Source organism: Mustela erminea, chromosome 20, assembly GCF_009829155.1.
Source record: "Mustela erminea isolate mMusErm1 chromosome 20, mMusErm1.Pri, whole genome shotgun sequence".
NCBI lineage: Eukaryota > Metazoa > Chordata > Mammalia > Carnivora > Mustelidae > Mustela > Mustela erminea.
Window position 1 is genome coordinate 14904664 of NC_045633.1, and position 18535 is coordinate 14923198.

Sequence of the window (18535 nt, forward strand, 5' to 3'; positions counted from 1 at the left end):
TGTTGTCTGGGAACAACCATGTTGTCTGGGAACAACCATGTGAAACATGGCAAAGTTTTCTCTCCAGTTCCTGACTGTGAACAGGGGAAGATTCTAGGACTTTGGGCAGAGACTAGAGGCTCCTGGAGGAAGAGGAGGAGGAAGTGATAACCACTGAGCTAAGCAGCAGAGTTGAGAGAAATGATACTTTGGAGCCAGGTGGAGTCCAGCTGTGTGATTTGGGACAAATGACTTAACCTCTCTGTGTCTTACTTCCTTGTCTGAACTATGGGATGATATTAGTTCCACCTCACTGGTGATTTTTGGTGGTGGGGTGCAGGGGAGCTTTGATGGAATGAGTTAATACTCAGCGCAGGGCTTGCCCAGTGTCTGATACAATTTTTAAAAATAGATACGTTTGACATAGAACATTGGATAGGTTGGAGGTTTACAAGGTCTTGACCTGATACATGTACATTGCAACATGGTTGTTTTTGTAGCATTAGCTACCACCACCAGGGTACCCCATAACCATCATTTCTTCTAGTATCAGGGGCAACTCAGATCTAATCTCTTGGGGAGTTTAATGCTTATAATCCAGTTTTCTGATCTGTGATCATTGTCCTTTGCATTAGGTCTCTAGGACTTACGTATCTACTAGTTGCAAGTGTCCAATTTTCTAATAACATTATTATCCGTCTTTTTGAGGTTTCAAGGCAATCTCTCTGTCATAAATTCCCAACGATCCCCTGGCATAAAAACCATTCTCTCTCAGAACCAGGGCTCTCCTTAGTACGCTTCACATCTTGTCTGTATCTCATTCCCCCATTGGGATTTTAGTTCCTAGAGGCCCGCCCTGTTTGATGCAGTTTTCTTCTTTCCTTTATAGCATTTGGCACAGCCTTGACCTAGCTGTAAGATTACTCTTAAATCTCCAGCCCTATGGGTTGGGGGGCCCATGAACATGTTTGAGCTGCAGGATGGGAAGGCAGAATTCCTGGTTTCAAAATATAAGCAGGAAGTGGACCTAGTATAAAATTTGAATTGTTTTCTAGACAACATCATGTGTCAGCCTGTCAACTGTGTCTCAGTTTAACTCCAAGAAAGTTGCATTGAATGGTCATTTCACTCTTTGTCAAGGGATGAGTGAATAAACAATCTGGTTTCTCTCTCCTGTGGAATAGTACACAGCCATGAAAAGGCAGGAACCACGGTCAGCCTGCTACAATGTGCATGAGCCTGGGAAACATGACTTCCGGTGCAGGAGACCAGTCACTAGAGGCTACCTAGGGAGTGATCCCATTCCTATGAAATATCCACAGTCAGCAAATCCATAGAGACCGAATGCAGATCAGTGGTGACCAGGAACTAGGGTGACAGGGAATAAGGATTCTCCTGGCGATGGGGTTTCCTTTCCTGGTAAAGAAAATGTTCTAAAACCATTGTGGTGATTGTTGCCCAGCTTTCGGTGGGCCAAAAACCATTGAGTTGTGCACTTGCAGTGGGAGAATTGTGGGATCTGTATTGTATGGTAATAAAGTGGTTTATAAAAAGCAGATTTAATGGGAGGGGGCGGGGTAGGTGCTGGTGAGGAGGTGCTGGGCCCACAGCCCTGAAGGAGATGGTGGCCCAGGCTGCCTGGAGCCTAAAACCAGAGGTGTGCGTGGAGGCCACTATGAGCTTAGAAAGAGGAGGTGGGGTCTGGGAAAGGACACGGAGCACAGGTGAGCAGACCTCCCCCATCTATTTTTTTTTTTAAAGATTTTATTTATTTATTTGACAGACAGAGATCACAAGTAGGCAGAGAGGCAGGCAGAGAGAGAGGAAGGGAAGAGAGCCTGACGCGGGGCTCGATCCCAGGACCCTGGGATCATGACCCGAGCCGAAAGCAGAGGCTTTAACCCACTGAGCCACCTAGGTGCCCCTATTTTTTTTTTTTTAAAGATTTTATTTATTTAGCAGAGAGAGAGAGAGCACAAGGAGGAGGGCCAGCAGAGGGAAAGGGAGAAGCTGACTCCCCGACATGGGACCTGATCCCAGGACTCCGGGATCATGACCCAAGCCAAAGGCAGATGCTTAACCAACTAAGCCACCTAGATGCCCCTCCCCCTCCCTTAACTGCTCATCCTGATGTGTCAGGGAGGGAGGCATTGGGCCTGAGCTCTGAGAGACCCTGCTGCTGTCCCCTGTTTGGTGACAGCCATGCCTAAGGCCTGGCTTCGCCTTCCTGGAGCAGTGGGACAGACTGGCCAGACCTGACAGCGATGATGGTTCTCTGGACATTGTGAATTCACTCAATGTTATCAAATTGCCATTAAAAATGGTTAAAATGGTAAATTTAATTAGCATTTAAAAAAGAAAGAAAGGAAAGAAAGAAAGAAAAGAAAGAAAGAAAGAAAGAAAGAAAGAAAGAAATCGGACCATGGCCTTGTTTGCCTTCTGGCCCGAGAGCTCCATTTACAAGGCTTGAAGAGGCAAACCTTTCTTCTCTTTCCCCTATCCAGAAAAGGGATTATCCCCCTCGTTGGTCAGAAGCCACCTCTCCCCCTGCTTTCCCGGGGAGAGCGCTGAGAACTTTATCGGACGCTTCTGATTGGCTGGGTCTCTGCTTAGGAAGCCCCCTCCCTGCCTCCACCACCAGTCCTGGGTTGGGAGCATTGATCCAGGCTGAGCCCGCCCCTTTGGGAAAGCTCAGTGCCCTCGGAGAGAGGCTGATGGTGTGGGGCTCCCTTGGGCTGGTGGCGGTGCTGGTGCCCATGGGGCCCCTGGGTCTGGTCCTGCTCTGGGCGCTGGTGGCAGTGACTTCCGGGAGTAAGTAAAGCTGGGGCGCGGCTGGGACAGCAGCTGGTCCACCTGGGACGGTGTATTTTGCAGCTGGATACCTGGTCACCTGTTCCTCTGGCTCCCTTGGTTTGGCCTCTGATGGGGAGCCAGCTTCTGAGTGGTCCTGCATGTTTTGCTCCTATCTTGCACCAACATCCTCTGAAACCTGAGACCAGATCTGCAATCCTGAGCGAGGAAATGCTGACCTTGGGTTGCAGGGATGCTTCACAGTCCGCTGGGGTATAGGGGTAGTGAGCTTGAAGATACTAAGTAGCTCTCAATGCGGGGTGACTGTATGGAATGAGCTTTTATCTGCTGTCTGCTTCCTGCAGAAGGGCCCAGGGCAGCACTATCCAATAAAATATCATGGGAGCCAATGTGTACTTTGAAAGGTTCTAGCAACCATGTTTTAAAGATGTTAAAAAGGAACAGGTGACATTAATTTTTAGAATATATTTTACTGGGCCAAAGTCTCATTATAAAATATAATCAATGTAAAAAAATATTAATGAGACAAAATTTCCATTCTCTGGAATCTGGGGTATATTTTATACTGAGAGCTTATTTCAATTTTTTTTTTAAAAGATTTTATTTCTAAGTCATCTCTACACCCAACGTGGGGCTTGATCTTAAAACCCTCCAAAACAGGAGTCGCGCCCTCTGCCCAGTGAGCCAGGCAGGTGCCCCCCACCCCCCGGCATTCTGGTTCGGATGTTAAATTTTCATTGCAAGTACTTGATGTATATTTTGATTTCCTACGATTTAGAGCTGAAAAAAGAGTTTTGTATCCTAAGTTGTTCTAAACATAGTTAAGTTTTCTAGTGGCTGACTTTAGGATCAGTTTTTAACTTAAATTAATAACAAAAAATTAAATTACAGAACAGAAAGCACCCCCATAACACCAGTCACATTTCAGATGCCCGATAGCCGTGCGTGGCTGGTGTCTGTCTGTCGAGCTGGATGGTGCAGGTCAGATTATAGCTGTTTTTCTGTTTTGCTTTGTTTTTTTTTTTTTAATTTTTTGTTGTTTTTGTGGGGGATTTGTTTGTTTGTTTGTTTTTGCTATATTTTTAGCACTTACCTGCCCAATGTACAGGAGCTCTTCCGTCAATCTGTGCGGGATAAATGAATGAACAGGGACCAGAACTGACATCGGAGAAAGCCGGAATGAGACCCGATCTCATTTCCAGGCTCTAGAGACAACCTCAGGTTCAGTCTCCTTCAACTCCCCCCCCTAGAAATGAGTAGGATCCGATGGGAAGATTTGTTACCGCCCAAGATTCTGTGTTTCCCCCTCCTTTGTTGATCTCTTGAGTAGGATTATTGAATCGTTTTGAAACTTTTTTTTTTTTAATTAAAAAATTTTTTTTTAAGTGCGTGGGAAGTGGAAGGGAGTGGGACACAGTTTGGGCACTAATGCTCTTTGCAACACACCTGGTTTCTGAAGCTCATGGTGGATGGGGGTTCGAGGGCTTGGCTGCTCTTCAGCCTTAGCTGGGGGGTAAAGCAGGTATAGAGGTTGTTGGTGGAGCAAGCAGGCAAGCAGAATGCTGGATCTGTGCACGATTTGGAGTTTAAGCATCATGCGTAAATTAACGATTATACATCAACAGGTTTTATTTGGTGCCCAGAGTACATGTCACAGAGCTGGAGGACAACTGGAAGAGAAATGCACTGAGTTAAATGTCTTTGAAATGTAGCTTTATCCATCAGTAAATGCTCTACTTGAATGCAAAGAGCATCTTGTTAGACGACACACGTTTCGGAGGTGGGAACATCCTAGCATGTTTATTTCATTGCAAAGGGTCTGTACAAAATGGTATAAATTGCACTTTCCCGGACCCGATGGACGTGCTTTGTCTTTCAAGGGATTAAGCAGGCTGGCGCGGGTCATGATTGGCAGTTGGGGGACAGTGAGGTGGTTTTGAGGATAGAAATGATGTTACTGAAAAGCCACTGTATGAAAATGGCTGTGGATAGAAGGATCCTCGGAGCTGAGGCTGTCCCAGGAGGGCAGATGGTAGCCTGGAAAGACCCAGAGAGGAGTGGCTAGAAGGAAGGACACACGAGGGTGACAGCAGGTGGAAGTGGCCTCTCCAGCAGGCTGGTGTGGCTGGAGGGAAGAATGCTGGGGAGGGGGGCTGGGAGATTCCCTGCAGAGGGACCTCAGCGGCCCAAGGTGGGGGCCAAGGAGGTCGGGAGCCCATGCCTTTCCTGCTGTGATCATCTTCTGCCACTGAGAAGGCGGTGGTGGGCGGCCAGGAGAAGGTGTCCTGAGACGCCCCCTCCCCGGCAGCAGCGCTAGACCCCACTGCGGCCTCTTGGTTTGGCTGTGTTGGTTCATGGTGGTCGGGGACTAGGGCGAGACAAGCAGGAGGAAGAGTGTTTGGGCAGGAGGGAACAGGATGGGCGGAGGCCTTGAGCTGACGGAGAGCCAGGGTGGCCGGACAGTGAGGGCGGCCTGAGATGTGGCCAGAGGGCAGAGCGAGGCTGGCGCTTGCACTAAGGATGTCCTTACGAGTGCACGTGGTGGGCAGGAGGCGTAGGAGCTGTTACACCACGAGTGTTGCGATCAGGTTTAGGTTTTTAAGAGGCCTCTAGCTGCGGACGATGAACGGGGGACATGGGGACTTGTTAGGAGGCTGCTGCGATCATCTGGGCGAGAGAAGGCATGGCGTTGCGTAGAGGGATGGCCGGGGAGACTCCCAGAGGAGTGATGGAGAGAGGGAGGGGGAGAGAGACGGAGGGAGTGGGGAGCTGTCGGGACGGTGGTGCTGGCGAGCAAGATGGGGAAGAGCAGGTTGGGTAAGGAGCGGGGAGGTTACTCCCAGCCGTCCGGGGAAGAGGGGAGCCGCCGTTGCCTCTTATCCCCTCGAACCGGTCAGGGTCCCATTCACAAGTCGGTCAGTGGGTGGTCCTCCTCCTGGCCTTGCCCGCCTTCCGTCTCATCTGTGGTTTCAGAAATTCCAGACTCGCTGGAGAGACCGGCGGCCTCCTGCATGATGGCGTGCCCAGGTGAGCAGCTCTCCGGGGAGACCTTATCACACCTCTGGTGACCAGGAGACGGGATGGGGCGGGGGGTGGTGGTAGGAACAAAGGCGACCAGCTGCCAGGTGTGATTAGGGACAGCCTCGGAGGAGGGCATGTCCCCATTCCCAGGAGAGGCGGGGTGGGCGGAGCGAGGCCAGTTCTGGACAGGCCACCTGGTCGTCAGCAGTTGGGGAAGCAAACAACACACCCACGGTAATACGCCTCGGGCTCGGGCCTCATGCCTCTGTGGTCCTCCGGTGCAATAAACATCTGTGCTGGGTGATTCTATTTGCATTTTGGGGTGGAACACATGAGAGAACCTCAGGCAAATTCTTTGGAGGGAATAGAGCATCCTGGGAGTGGAAGGTGTGTCTCTGTCTGAGCTCAGGAACACGGTAATTCACCTGGGAGCCCCAGAGAAGGGTGGGGTGTCGCACTCAGGTTTTGCAATCGGTCCCCTGGCCTAAATAGAGGGTTAGAGAAGTACAGAGCTGTCTGCTCCCTAAATCAGCCCTTTCTGCCACCTCAGTGCCCCTGAGGTCAGCTTGATGGTTCTGCCCCCAGTAAGGGCTCAGGGCAATGTTCTCCTCACACACACGCCAGTCCTTAAGGCAATAGACGAGGAGTCCCAAGGTTGGCATCCCAGCTGTGTGACATTGCATGAGTTAGTTAACCTCTCTGGGCCTCTGTTTCTACCTGTGTAAAATGGGGAAAATGAGAGCACCCACTCCAGAGTTGGTTAAGAAGCCTGAACGAGTTCACGTAGGTGTAGATCAGTGGTTCTGAACCAGCACGACTGTTCCCTTCAGGGATGTTTTGCAAAGCCTAGAGGTGGTTTTGGTTAGGGCAACTGGGTCCCCCATCAAGTGGGAAGAGGCCAGCGTTGACATTTAAAGCTCTTTGAAGGAGCTCTTAGTACTTGAGAACACGGGTTACCATTTATTAAGCACTAACTGTTAATATTTTAATTTTCTTTTTGCCTTCATAGGTGGGTACAGCCCCCCAGCCTTCTCCTGTACTTGGGGCAGGCAGTTCAGGACCCAGATGGACGGAGGGAGGTGGGAACAAGCATGTCCAGATAGTCTCCATGGGTTGGGTACCCAACGGTGATGGGTTGTCAAGGTGACCCAGTGCCCTCTGTCTGCTCTCCAGGGTCAGCTGATCCCCACCTCCCTGTGGACACCAGATACATCTATCAGTTTTCCACCAACACCAGTACTGGCCTGCAGGGGGACCCAGTGAAGGGGAGCGGCCTTGGCCTCCAAGGCTTAGTCCTCATTGATGTGCTGGGCCCATGCCAGATGGCCTTGTGGGTGAGTGTCTTTGGGCAACAGAGAAGTCACAGTGATACTGGGGAGGGCCAAGGGGAAGCCACAGACCCCCAGCTTTCCAACAGAGAGGAGATTTCGGAGGATTCTCAGAATCAACAAGTCAGGACTCTGGAGGGTGACGTGGGAACATGGCGCCATTTTGGTTGAAGGAAGTGCCCCGTGGGGGGAATAGCAGTGGTTAAAAAAAGAGTGTCGGTATTCCGTGTAGCAAGTAGACCCATGGGATGGGGACAGGGGAATGTGTCTTTGGTAGGAATGAGGGTCAAAGCTGGGGAACCTGCCAGCCTCAGGAGTGAACAAAGCCAAACCGAGTCAAGAACCTTATAGACAAATGAACACTGGAGTGGATACCTGAGGCCTGGATGGGGCCCCCAGGCCTGCTCCAGGCAGCTTTATACTGGGCACTGGGCCTTGCAGTGCCTGGGTCCACGGCTCGGATTAAAGGCAAATGGTAGGTGATGTGGTGGTGGTGTTTGCTCTGGGTTCATTCAAGGCAGAACTATGAGCTAGACTTGGTGGTCACAATTGCCTTTCATCAGGATTTCCGCAGAGCTCCCTTGTGTTCTTGGTAGTGGAAGTGCCTGCCCCTTCTTTCCTGTCTCCTTCCTGCTGATTCTGCTGCATAGACCCTCCCACCCTGCGTAAATGGCCACTTTGTTTCACTGGAGTCTTCTCTCAGGCTTGAGAAGCAGTTTCGATCTGGCTGGAGCGCTTGCTGACAAGAGTTTCTCAAAAATTTTTATTTTTTTATGTTTCACGTAGATCACAGGGTGGGGTATTCCATGGGGTGACTCTGAGCTGCCTCTGAATTTTTTTTTCCTTTTTAAAGATTTTATTTATGAGAGAGAGCGAGAGTGAGCGAGAGAGCACACAAGTGGGGGTAGGGGAGGGACAGACTCCCCACCAAGCACGGAGCCTGATGTGGGGCTCCATCCCAGGACCCTGAGATCATGACCTGAGCCAAAAGCAGATGCTTAACTGACTGAGCCACCGAGGCAGCCTTGCCTCTGGATTCTTAAATCATCCAGAATGTTTGGCTCAGACCTGCCATTTTGGTGGTGTCTTTGCCTGCTCGTGTTCCTCAAAATACCAGCAGCTGCTTGTTTTTTTCCCCCACAGGGCCAGTTTTCACAAAGCAAATGGTGTGCTGCTGCTGATTGATTTGGTTGCTTTGTTCTTAGCATTAAAAAAAATTGATGGGGGGCGCCTGGGTGGTTCAGTGGGTTAAAGCCTCTGCCTTCGGCTCAGGTCATGATCCCAGGGTCCTGGGATGGAGCCCCGCATCGGGCTCTCTGCTCGGCAGGGAGTCTGCTTCCTCCTCTCTCTCTGCCTGCCTCTCTGCCTGCTTGTGATCTCTGTCTGTCAGATAAATAAATAAAATCTTTTAAAAAAATATATAAAAAAAAATTCATGGGACCCTGGGTGGCTCAGTCGGTGGAGTGTTCGACTCTTGATTTCATCTCCGGTCACGATCTCAGGGTCATGAGATGGAGCCTTTGTCGGACTCCACACTGGACGTGGAGGCTGGTTAAGATTCCCTCTCTCCTTTTGCCCCTCCCCCTGCTGCACTCTCTAAAAAATAATTAAAAAAAAAGCAGGTATTGTCCATTGTTTTCAAGAATAGAAAAAACTGGCTTTTATCAAAGATTTTTGGTAAAAATGGAAATTTTACGTGCATGCAGGAAGCCATCAATTAAAGTGTGAAAAGAAGTTTCCAGAACAATGAATTTTCACAAACAAAACATGTGTGTACTCAGCACCAGATCAAGAAATGAAACACAAACCCTCTAACCTTGCCCCATTCTCCCTTCTGGTCACTTTTCCAAAAATCCTGCTGAGTTCTAACACCGTGGGTTAGTTTGGCCTGTCTTTGGACTTTTTTTCTCTGATGGCATCAGGTGGGATGTTCTTTCTCTTCTGTGTCTGGCTTCTTTTTATTCTTTTTATTCTTTTTTTTTTTTTTTAAAGATTTTATTTATTCATTTGACACAGAGAGATCACAAGTAGGCAGAGAGGCAGGCAGAGAGAGAGAGAGGAGGAAGCAGGCTCCCCGCGGAGCAGAGAACCCGCTGCGGGACTCGATCCCAGGACCCTGAGATCATGACCTGAGCCGAAGGCAGCGGCTTAACCCACTGAGCCACCCAGGTGCCCTCTTTTTATTCTTTTTTAAAAGGTATTTATTTATTTGAGAGAGAGAGTGAGAGAGAATGAGCAGTAGGATGGGGCAGAAGGAGAGGGAGAAACAGACTCCCTGCTGAGCAGTGAGCCCAAAATGGGGCTCGATCCCAGGACCCCAAGAGCATGACCTGAGCCACAGGTAGATGCTTAAACTGAGCCACCCAGATGCCCTTAGTCCTTTTTAAAAATTATGGTAAAATATATATCACAAAATTTACTAATTAATTAGTAATTTGCTTAATTATTTAAGCAGACTCTGTGCCCAGCGTGAAGCCCAATGTAGGGTTTGAACTTAGGACCCGGAGATCAAGACCTGAGCTGAGATCAAGAGTCAGACAATTAGGGGCACCTGGGTAGCTCAGTGGGTTAAAGCCTCTGCTTTTGGCTCAGGTCATGATCCCAGGGTCCTGGGATTGAGCCCCGCATCAGGCTTTCTGCTAAGCGGGGAGCCTGCTTCCTCCTCTCTCTCCGCCTACTTGTGATTTCTGTCTGTCAAATAAATAAATAAAATCTTAAAAAAAAAAAAAAAGAGTCAGACACTTAACCCACTGAGCCACCCAGGCGCCCCTCCTATTTCATTAACCATTTTCAGTGTATAATTCCGTGGCAACAAATGCATTTACGAAGTTCTGTAAATGTGTACGCACGTACAAATTACATATGTGATTACAGCTACCGTCTCCAGCTGCTTGTTTATCATCCCAAACAGAAGCACTATACCCACCACATGGTAACACCCCCTTCCTCCTCCCTGCCGGCCCCCTGGATCTCTAGTTCACTTCCTGCCTCTGGGAATTTGCTGGGGAGGTGCCGCCCAGAAGTGGAAACACTTATCACTATCAATACCGCCATCAACATGTCAACGTCTGTGTCTGGGTTCTTTCACTCAGTGTAATGTTTTCAAGGTTCATCCACATCACAGTCTGTATCAGATCTTCATTTTTTTATTGTTATATTTTAAATCAACATATAATGTATTACTCGTTTCAGGGGTACAGGTCTGTGACTCATCAGTCTTACACAATTCACAGTGCTCACCATAGCACATACCCTCCCCAATGTCCATAACCCCACCACCCTCTCCCTACCCCCTACCCAGTACCCCCCAGCAACTCTCAGTTTGTTTCCTGAGATCAAGAGTCTCTTATGGTTTGTCTCCCTCTCTGGTTTCATCTTGCTTCATTTTTCCCTCCCTTCCCCTGGGATCCTCTGTCTTGTTTCTCAAATTCCTCATATCCGGGAGATCATATGATAATTGTCCTTCTCTGAAAGACTTACTTTGCTTAGAATAATACCCTCTAGTTCCATCCATGTCATTGCAAATGGCAAGATTTCATTTCTTTTGATGGCTGCATAGTATTCCATTGTATATCTATACCACATCTTCTTTATCCATTCATCTGTTGATGGACATCCAGGTTCTTTCTATAGTTTGGCTATTGTGGGCATTGCTGCTATAAACACTCGGGTGCATGTGCCCCTTCGGATCACTACATTTGTATCTTTAGGGTAAATACCCAGTAGTGCGATTCCTGGGTCATGGGTAACTCTATTCAGATCTTCATTTTTTAAAATATATATTTTTAGAGATTTATTTATCTTAGAGGGGGAAGGAGTGGGGACGGAGAGTGAGTGAGAGAGAGAACCAGATTCCTTGCTGATAGGGGAGTCCATTGTGGGGCTCGATCTCACAACCCTGAGATCATGACCTGAGCCAAAATCAAGTTGGATGGTTCACGGACTGAGTCACCCGGGCCCCCTCCTTTTAACCATTTTGAAGTATACAGTGCAGTGGGTTTTCAAAAACGATCTTCCATGTCTCTATGTTTCTATGGAAAATCTGGGGCATATGGAACACAGTGGGCAGCTTTCAACCAAGTGGTCGGCCCGTAAGTGGTGTCCGTTCCGTGCCTGAGGGATCCATTGTCCCGGACAGCCTCTGGGGGCCAAGAGGGACTGTATTTCACCCCAACATTTCAAGCCTGGGTGACTGAGGAGATGACAGACCCTCCGCTGGCGGAGGGGAGCTGGTTTGCAGGGGAGAGAGGAAATGGGTTTTAGACAAGATGTGTGAAGATAAGTCACTTTGGAAAAAGCGAAATCCTGGGGCAGGGAAAGTTCTCTATGATGCTCTAATGGTGGATGCGTGCCGTGGTACGTGTGTCCAAACCCACAAATCGCACACCCCTCCCAGAGTGAGCCCCGGTGTAAACCATGGGCTTCGGGTGGTGATGATGTGTTTGTAACGTGTGCCATGCTGGTGGGGGTTTCAGTTTGGGGGGGGGCGTGGGTATGGGTATCCACAGGGTATATGAGAAATCTGTACACCCTTCTCAATATTGCTGTCAACCTAAGACTGCTCTCGGAAGTCTGTTTTTTACAAAGTGGGACCCGTCAGGTTAGGGAGGCAGTTTTTAGGGGCGGTTTTATTTTTCTTCTTTAGGAAGTCCACCTTCTTTGGCAAGAAGGACACACGCACACCCACACACGCGCGTGTGTGTGCGTATGCCCGTGGTGCTATGGGGATATCCAAGTGTTTTATTCATGGTGGGCAAAGTCTTTTTTTTTTTTTTTCTGTTTGTTTGTTTGCTTTACAGTCCAAACCTGTTTTGTTTTTATTGGATAGTCATAGGAATCTCTTACTCCAATTTCCAGGGCCTTTTGGGCAAAAGGAGAAAGTAGGGTGAACCTTCTGAACATTTACTGGGGAGCGGTAGGCCCTGGCTATTTTTCCTATTTACCCTTTGGAGATACTTGGCCTCCCCCACCTAGGAACTAGAACCTTCTGCCCAAGGGAGGGATCTCTCTGCCTACCCCCCTACCTGGGGCTGTGTCTCCTGCTGGACCCCAGAACTGCTTTGTGTGTAGGGGAGCTAGTGAGGTCCTGGGTATCCTGGGAGAGGTCCCTGACTCATGGGCCTTTCCGCTTCAGCTCCAAGAATTCCAGGTGACATCTATCCTGGGGTCCGAGGTGGCAGTTCTGAAGGACTCGGAGAATTTGAGGTAAGACACTAGGCCTTGCTCCTCATGGGACAAGATGTGCAAGCCCTGTATCTTCTTCTAACAGCTGCCAAGTGCTGGCTGCACCAAGTTAGATTGGAAGAATGACACCCCCTTTGATTTTGACCTTGTAGGCTCCCAGAGCAGATCATCAATGAGGACCAATGTAGGAGGCTTAAGTGACTCTCAGTGGCCTTCCCTTACCTGGTGGATGGAACTCACCTTCCATTTCCCTGCCAATCACCCCCAGCATGTCCAGATTCTGTGTTTGTCAGGCAACCTTGGGCATTGTCCTTGAGTGCATTCTGGAAGACACTGGTATCTTCCATTAAAGCAGCCCCCTCACCCCCAATCTCTGCTGAGATGGGGGTTTTCTTGGAGCCCCATGGCCTTTCCCATCCCAAGCTAAGCCTCCCTTTTGTGAGTCAACCAAGGACCAAGCCTGGAATTCTCTCTCCGGCTTGTTTCCCAGGACTCGCTGACAGTGGCCTCTGTGGCCTCAAAGCTCAGTCCAGCCGCCAGACTGAAGACAAGTCCATCTCTGCAGATTCCTCTTCCTTTTTTATTGCAAATTCATTTGTTTAAAAAAAAAAAGGCTTTGTGTGTGGGGGGTGATGGTGGTGCAGGGTTGGGGGACGCTGTGGGGGCAGATGGATCCCCGCTGAAAGGCCTAGGGTGGTCTCCTCCCCAGGGTGGGGAGTGCGGGCTATTGTCCGTGGGCCCCTCATCAGAAATGCTAAGTCACAGGGCTGGGGGCTGTCAGCTCCTTGAGGCCAGACTGACATTTGCGATTCTGGAAGGGGCGGGCACCATTAGCATTTCTCTAGGGCCAGGCCTGAGACCCAGGGGGGCTACTCCCAGAAGGCCCCCAGATTCCTGCTGGGGCTGGAGAAGGGGCAGTGACCTCCCCAGGAGGGGCAAGTAGGGACACTTCCCTGGAGTTTGGCTCTATTCTGCCCACCCCACCCCCCAAAATGGTGGGGACGTCCCTGCCCATCACCTCCCCCCTCCCATCCGCTCACCTGGCGGATGCAGGATGCAGGCTCCGTTGGTCCAGGTGATGGGTGGGTGTCTTTTCCTCATTTGCACAGTGATGGAGTCTCAAGTCACTTCCTGCGGTGGGTGGGGGTGGCGAGGTCGGGGGTGATGCCAGTTCTGAGACCCATGACACTGGAGCCCGCCTGTCTGGGTTCAAATCCCAGCGGGTGTCTGGAACCAGCCACATTCTGGTCCTTTCCTCTGTAACGTGTGTGTGGGGTGGGATGCTAGGTGCCTCCCAGGTGGGCTGGGCAAATGAGAATCTTTGTTCAGAAAGTTCTTACAAGTGCGGACTTGTATTCTTTGAGGCTGGGCACGCACAGGTAATTTGGGGGCAAGTGTTAATAAGGAGGGGGGCAGCTCTGAGCAGAGTCGGCTGCCCCTTGTGTTTGATTCCGAAGTTACCAGTTGCCAAAGAACACAGCTGAAGGGGGGAGCCAGGCTATTTGGGAAGATGCTGCGTTCCCCAGGGGGCTTCCTAGACCCACTGACCTAAAGCAAGGGGAGCAGGGGTACCACGGCCCTGGCGGCCTGGCGCCTCGGAGGGCCTCTGCGTGACTCCCGCCCACCGTCCCCAGCGCCGCCCTGGGCCGCCACCCGCTGCGCTTTGTCCTGCAGGCAGGGCGCGTGGCCCGCCTGTGTCCCCGCCGCGCAGAGCCGCGCTGGGCGCTGAACGTGAAGCGCGCAGTGCTGAGCCTCCTACAGGGGCTCCCAGACGCTCGCGGCCCCCAGACCCTCGAAGAGGTGAGGCCGGGAGCCTGGAGGGCGCGGGGGCAGGGGCGGAGCTGGGGGCTCCCGGGGAGCTGACGGGGGGGTCTCGCTCGCCCAGGTGGACGTCGTGGGCAGGTGTCCCACCAGGTACCAGCCACAGGGTGCCCGACTGCGCAAGACCAAGGACTTGGCCCGCTGCTCCCTGCGCCGAGTGCGCACGTCCCTGCGCTCCCAGGCCCTGCCGCGGGAGGAGGTAAGTGCCTCCGGTTCCCCCCGCCCCGTCCCCCAGGCCCGCCTTCCTTCTCCTCCTCCCTCAACTCCCTCTCCTGCCCCCTCTACACCTCTGCGCGGCCAGCCCCTTCCTTTCCCTTTCCTTCTATCTCCTTCACTCCACACTTCTCCCCTCCGCCCGTGCCCGGCTTTCCTTCTCCCTCGCTCTCCCTCCCCCTCTGCTCCCGCGGGCGGCCTGGCTCCCCACTTCCTCTCCTTGCAGAGAATATGTCTTGTCAACAGTATGTTTCCAGGGAAGAAAAAGAGATGATCCTTGATGCTCTTAAGTACTATGAGACAAAGTCTTGGGCGCAGGTGCCCGTTTCTGGGACCATCTTCCTTACCCTGCGCTCCCTCACCACCCCCACCCGCAAGCGGGCTTTGCTTGGGCTGCTGGTACCATGGCCCAGGTTGGTTGTTGGTGGTGGTGGTGGCTGCTGCTGAGGTCCCCTGTTGAAGGCCCCGGTGTGCCCCACCTCACTCCCTCCTGCCCTCCAGGGGCCCCATTAGCTGGCTTCCTTCCCAGCCTGGGCCCTCCCCTGAGCCCCTGCCTCTCCCTGCCCCTGTGGTCCCGCAGGCTGGCCCGGCCTCCGGCCTCATCTGCCTCCAGAGTTTCCAGGCTGGTGTGCTGAGGGAGGCCTCCTGCACGGAGCTGGACACTGTGGGGCCCCTCTCGGAGAAGGCAAGTGCCGTCCAGATGCGGACCCTTAACTCGCTCACCCTGCTGCGTGAGATGTCCCTGGAGCCGGCTGTCACAGGTGACCAAGGGGGGACGTGAGGGCCCTCAGAGGAGTCTTGGGACCTCCCTTTGTGGAGGGGCTCAAGCAGGCCTAGGCTTTGTCTTGAACCGTTTCTGAAAATGGCTATCGTCAGAAGAGTCAGGTTCTTTTTCTAGAAGTTTCTCCAGAAATTTCTGCAGGCTTAGAGGGCTCAGGCTTGGTCTTGACCTTCCCCCTGGGTTGTCTTCAGTGGAGTTAGAATCTTCTGGTTTCCTGCTTTTGTGGGGAACCTCCTCCGTAAAACCTTCCATCTGATGACCTGACCATTTTTGGGGAGCAGGGGGCAAGCTGACTCAGCTTTCCTGATTTTTCTGGGAAGTCTCTGCCAACACATAGCATTCCCTGGAGCCTGGCTCTCTCCTCCAGTTTTGCATGGGAAGAAAGAAGCAAGGTGTGCAGCTGAGGGGAAAAAGATAATTTTGCATGATTGAAAAACCATTTCTCTGAATAATGAAAAAATGCTTCTAACTGCTGATGCTTGGGAAGGATTTACTCGGGCCACGAGCTGTGCTGAGTGTTTTATGTGGATTATTTAATTTGGTTCTTATTGTGAGGGTACCATAAGGAAGATACTGTTATTAGTTGCATTTTCAAATAAGGAAATGGTACCTCCAAGGGTAAGAGGACTTGTCTGAGGTCACACGGCTAGTGAGAGGCAGAGCCGTGACTCGAACCCCCAGCTCCGTTCTGTAGCCCTGGACGGGAGCCCTTGTGCTTCTGAGCCCAGGCTCACTGCTCCACTGCGGGAGAGCCTGGCAGGTGCGGACGGAGCCCAGTGGTTTCCCAGCACCCTCTCTGGCCCCATGGAACACTGGCTAAGAATCTGCCTCCTGAGCGCTCCCTCAGGCACATTGGAGCCCTAAGGGGGCAGCTAGTTGTGTCCGGTTGTATCTTCACTAGGATAGGAGTGGTTTTATTTTGTTTTTAAAGGTATATTTATTTTTTATTATTCCTCAAAGATTTTCCATATTTATTTGACAAAGAGAGCCAGAGAGCCCAAGCGGGGTGGGGTGGGGGAAGGGAAAGGGAGAAGGAGAAGCAGGCTCCCCACTGAACAGGGAGCCCGATGTGGGGCTCGATCACAGGACCCCTGGATCATGACTGGAGCCAGACGCAGACTCTTAACTGACTGAGCCACCGAGGTGCCCCTAAAGAGTTATTTGTTTCGAGAGAGAGAAAGGGAGAGGGAGGGAGAACCTCGAGCAGATTCCCTGCTGAGCGTAGAGCCCAACGCGGGGCTTGATCTCATCACCCTTACATCATGACCTGAGCCAAAACCAAGAACTCAACTGACTGAGCCACCCAGGTGCCCCATAAGTGGTTTTATTTTTATTTTTTATTTTTCAGTTAAAATTTTTTTAATTGGCCTGCTGTACAATTAATCTATTTAAAGTGTATAATTCGATGGCTTCTAGTATAGTCAGAGTCTTACACCTACCATGGCAACCAACTTTGCAACATTTCCGTGACTCCACAAACAAATTTCACCCCCCACCCCGCCATCACCCCCTGTCCCCCCCCCAACCCCTGGCAACCCAGTCTGTCTGTCTGGATTTGCCCCATCAAGACATACCATGTGGATAGAATCATACAGTATGTAACCTTCTATCACTAGCTTCTTTCACTTAGTATGTTTCAAGGTTTGTTCACATTGTAGCAGGTGTCTGACCTTTTTGTTTCTGAAATAACCTTTGATTGCACGGAGGGACTTCTCATGTTTTCTCTGTCCATCCCACGAGGGCTTTGGAGTTACCTTATTGGACTATCACTCACAGTGTATAAAGGTGGTTTCCTGTCTTTTGCTGGTAGAAACAGTGCTGCCATGATTTTCCTTGCGCATGTCCCCTCCCCCACCTCCTTATGCCTCTTGTCAGAAACATGCAGAAGGAAGCATTGGTAGGGTTGGGGGTGGCTCTCAGGGGACATTCTTCTCATTCTGGCATTCCCCCATATGGTCATCCCCATCTAGTGCTTCCTATATCAGATCCAGATGATGGAGATGTGACTCCAAGCAGCCTGTTGTACGAATGGGAGGAAACACCGTCTCAGGCTACGGTGGTCATGGTGGCCGCATCAGTGAGGAAACTGTGTCTGTCTCAGACCACGAGCTTTGAGGTAAGTGCTTTCTCCAGCCCTAAGCCAGAATCTGGCCTGGGTCCCTGGCATACCCTGTTCTTTTTTTGTCAAATCTTTTATGGTCTACATGTTCACGATCAGAGCTGCTGTGTACAGTTGCACAGGTTGTGCACTGCATAGCCATGCCTGGTTACACAAGCAAAAGAAGGGGTGTGTGCCAAATTTTGTGCCTCAGTACAGATAGGATGTGAGCAAAGAGAAGACCTTTCTTTCCTCTCTATATGGACAAGTAGTCCTGTTGGGCTCTCAGGCTAGCTTTCTGAATGGGGGAGGGATGTGGCTGAGTGACCACTTTGGACTAGGAGTCTCAAGCAGAAGACACTGGAGTTGAGACCTGGGGTGGTCTCTTTGAAATCTAGGGGGAAGGAGTTCTGAAAAGACCTTGGAAAGGCCAGAATCCAGAGCCTGAGCCCTGAGGACAGGTCTGGAGAGCAGGTCACCCAGCCTCCCTGGAGCTGGACGGTGAGGACCAGTGGGGCGGCTCCTGCAGGGTCTTACGGTCAGGATGATTTCTAGAATGTTCCAGCCCACATACTGATCTTTCTCCCACCATCCTGCCCTTCACAGCACTGGGTGCCACCACCACTGACATTGTGGAGAATTCCTCCGCAGCCACGATTTCTGCCCCAATCCAGAGTTGCTGCTGACTTAGCATGGGAGCTCCGGCCTCCCATGGAAGGCATGAGAGATACGGGGATTTTTCTGATTCAGGCCCCAGCGCCTGTGTGCTGAGAACAGAAAGGGGTGTTTTTCCTCTGGTCCCGTAACAGCCTGGGAGGGTTCCCACTATCCTTGCTTGCTTATTCCAGATCATACCCGTTTCACTGGCTGCTTATGCAGGACCCAGGATTTGGGGAACCAGAATTGGTCACTCGGGATGGGCAGAGTTGGGTCTCTGTCCCCAGCTGTAGGCATGGTGCCAAGTGTTCAGGTACACCGTCGCCTTCCAAAGCTCAGCCGTCCTGGCAGCATGGGGTGTGGGCGCTTCTCAGGTACACCGATGCCCAGACCCTGGGCCCCGATACTCGGACGGGGTAGGTGTTGGCTGGGTGCCTTGGAGGGTGTTGTGCAGAGGAGGGAGGTCACGATCTGATGTGCATTTTAACGCTCACATGCAGGCTGGGGCTGGAGAATGGACCCAGGGCCAGGCAGGTTGCCGGGAGCCCCCCTAAGAGGTTCTTGCAGTAACTCGGGGAGACGTGACATGAAGGACGATGGTCTGGGTGGCAGGTGGGAGGCAGGGAGAGAAGGGTCAGATTC

General features: G+C 51.3%; 1 protein-coding gene across 5 annotated transcripts in view; it reads left to right on the forward strand.

The window, feature by feature from the left end:
- The first annotated feature begins 2640 nt into the window (after positions 1 to 2640).
- Positions 2641 to 18535, forward strand: part of LOC116580920 — a 138392-nt gene continuing 122497 nt past the window's right edge. For 3 of the 5 annotated variants that reach the window (XM_032327785.1, XM_032327783.1, XM_032327784.1), the window contains exons 1-7: positions 5572 to 5817; positions 6985 to 7145; positions 12274 to 12344; positions 13958 to 14123; positions 14209 to 14343; positions 14938 to 15118; positions 17109 to 17254. In XM_032327785.1, the coding sequence (XP_032183676.1) occupies positions 5589 to 5817; positions 6985 to 7145; positions 12274 to 12344; positions 13958 to 14123; positions 14209 to 14343; positions 14938 to 15118; positions 17109 to 17254 (1089 nt within the window). In that variant the 5' untranslated portion in view covers positions 5572 to 5588. Of the gene's footprint in view, positions 2791 to 5571; positions 5818 to 6984; positions 7146 to 12273; positions 12345 to 13957; positions 14124 to 14208; positions 14344 to 14937; positions 15119 to 17108; positions 17255 to 18535 lie in introns of those variants that run through there. The other 2 variants (XM_032327782.1, XM_032327786.1) reach the window with 1 other exon arrangement.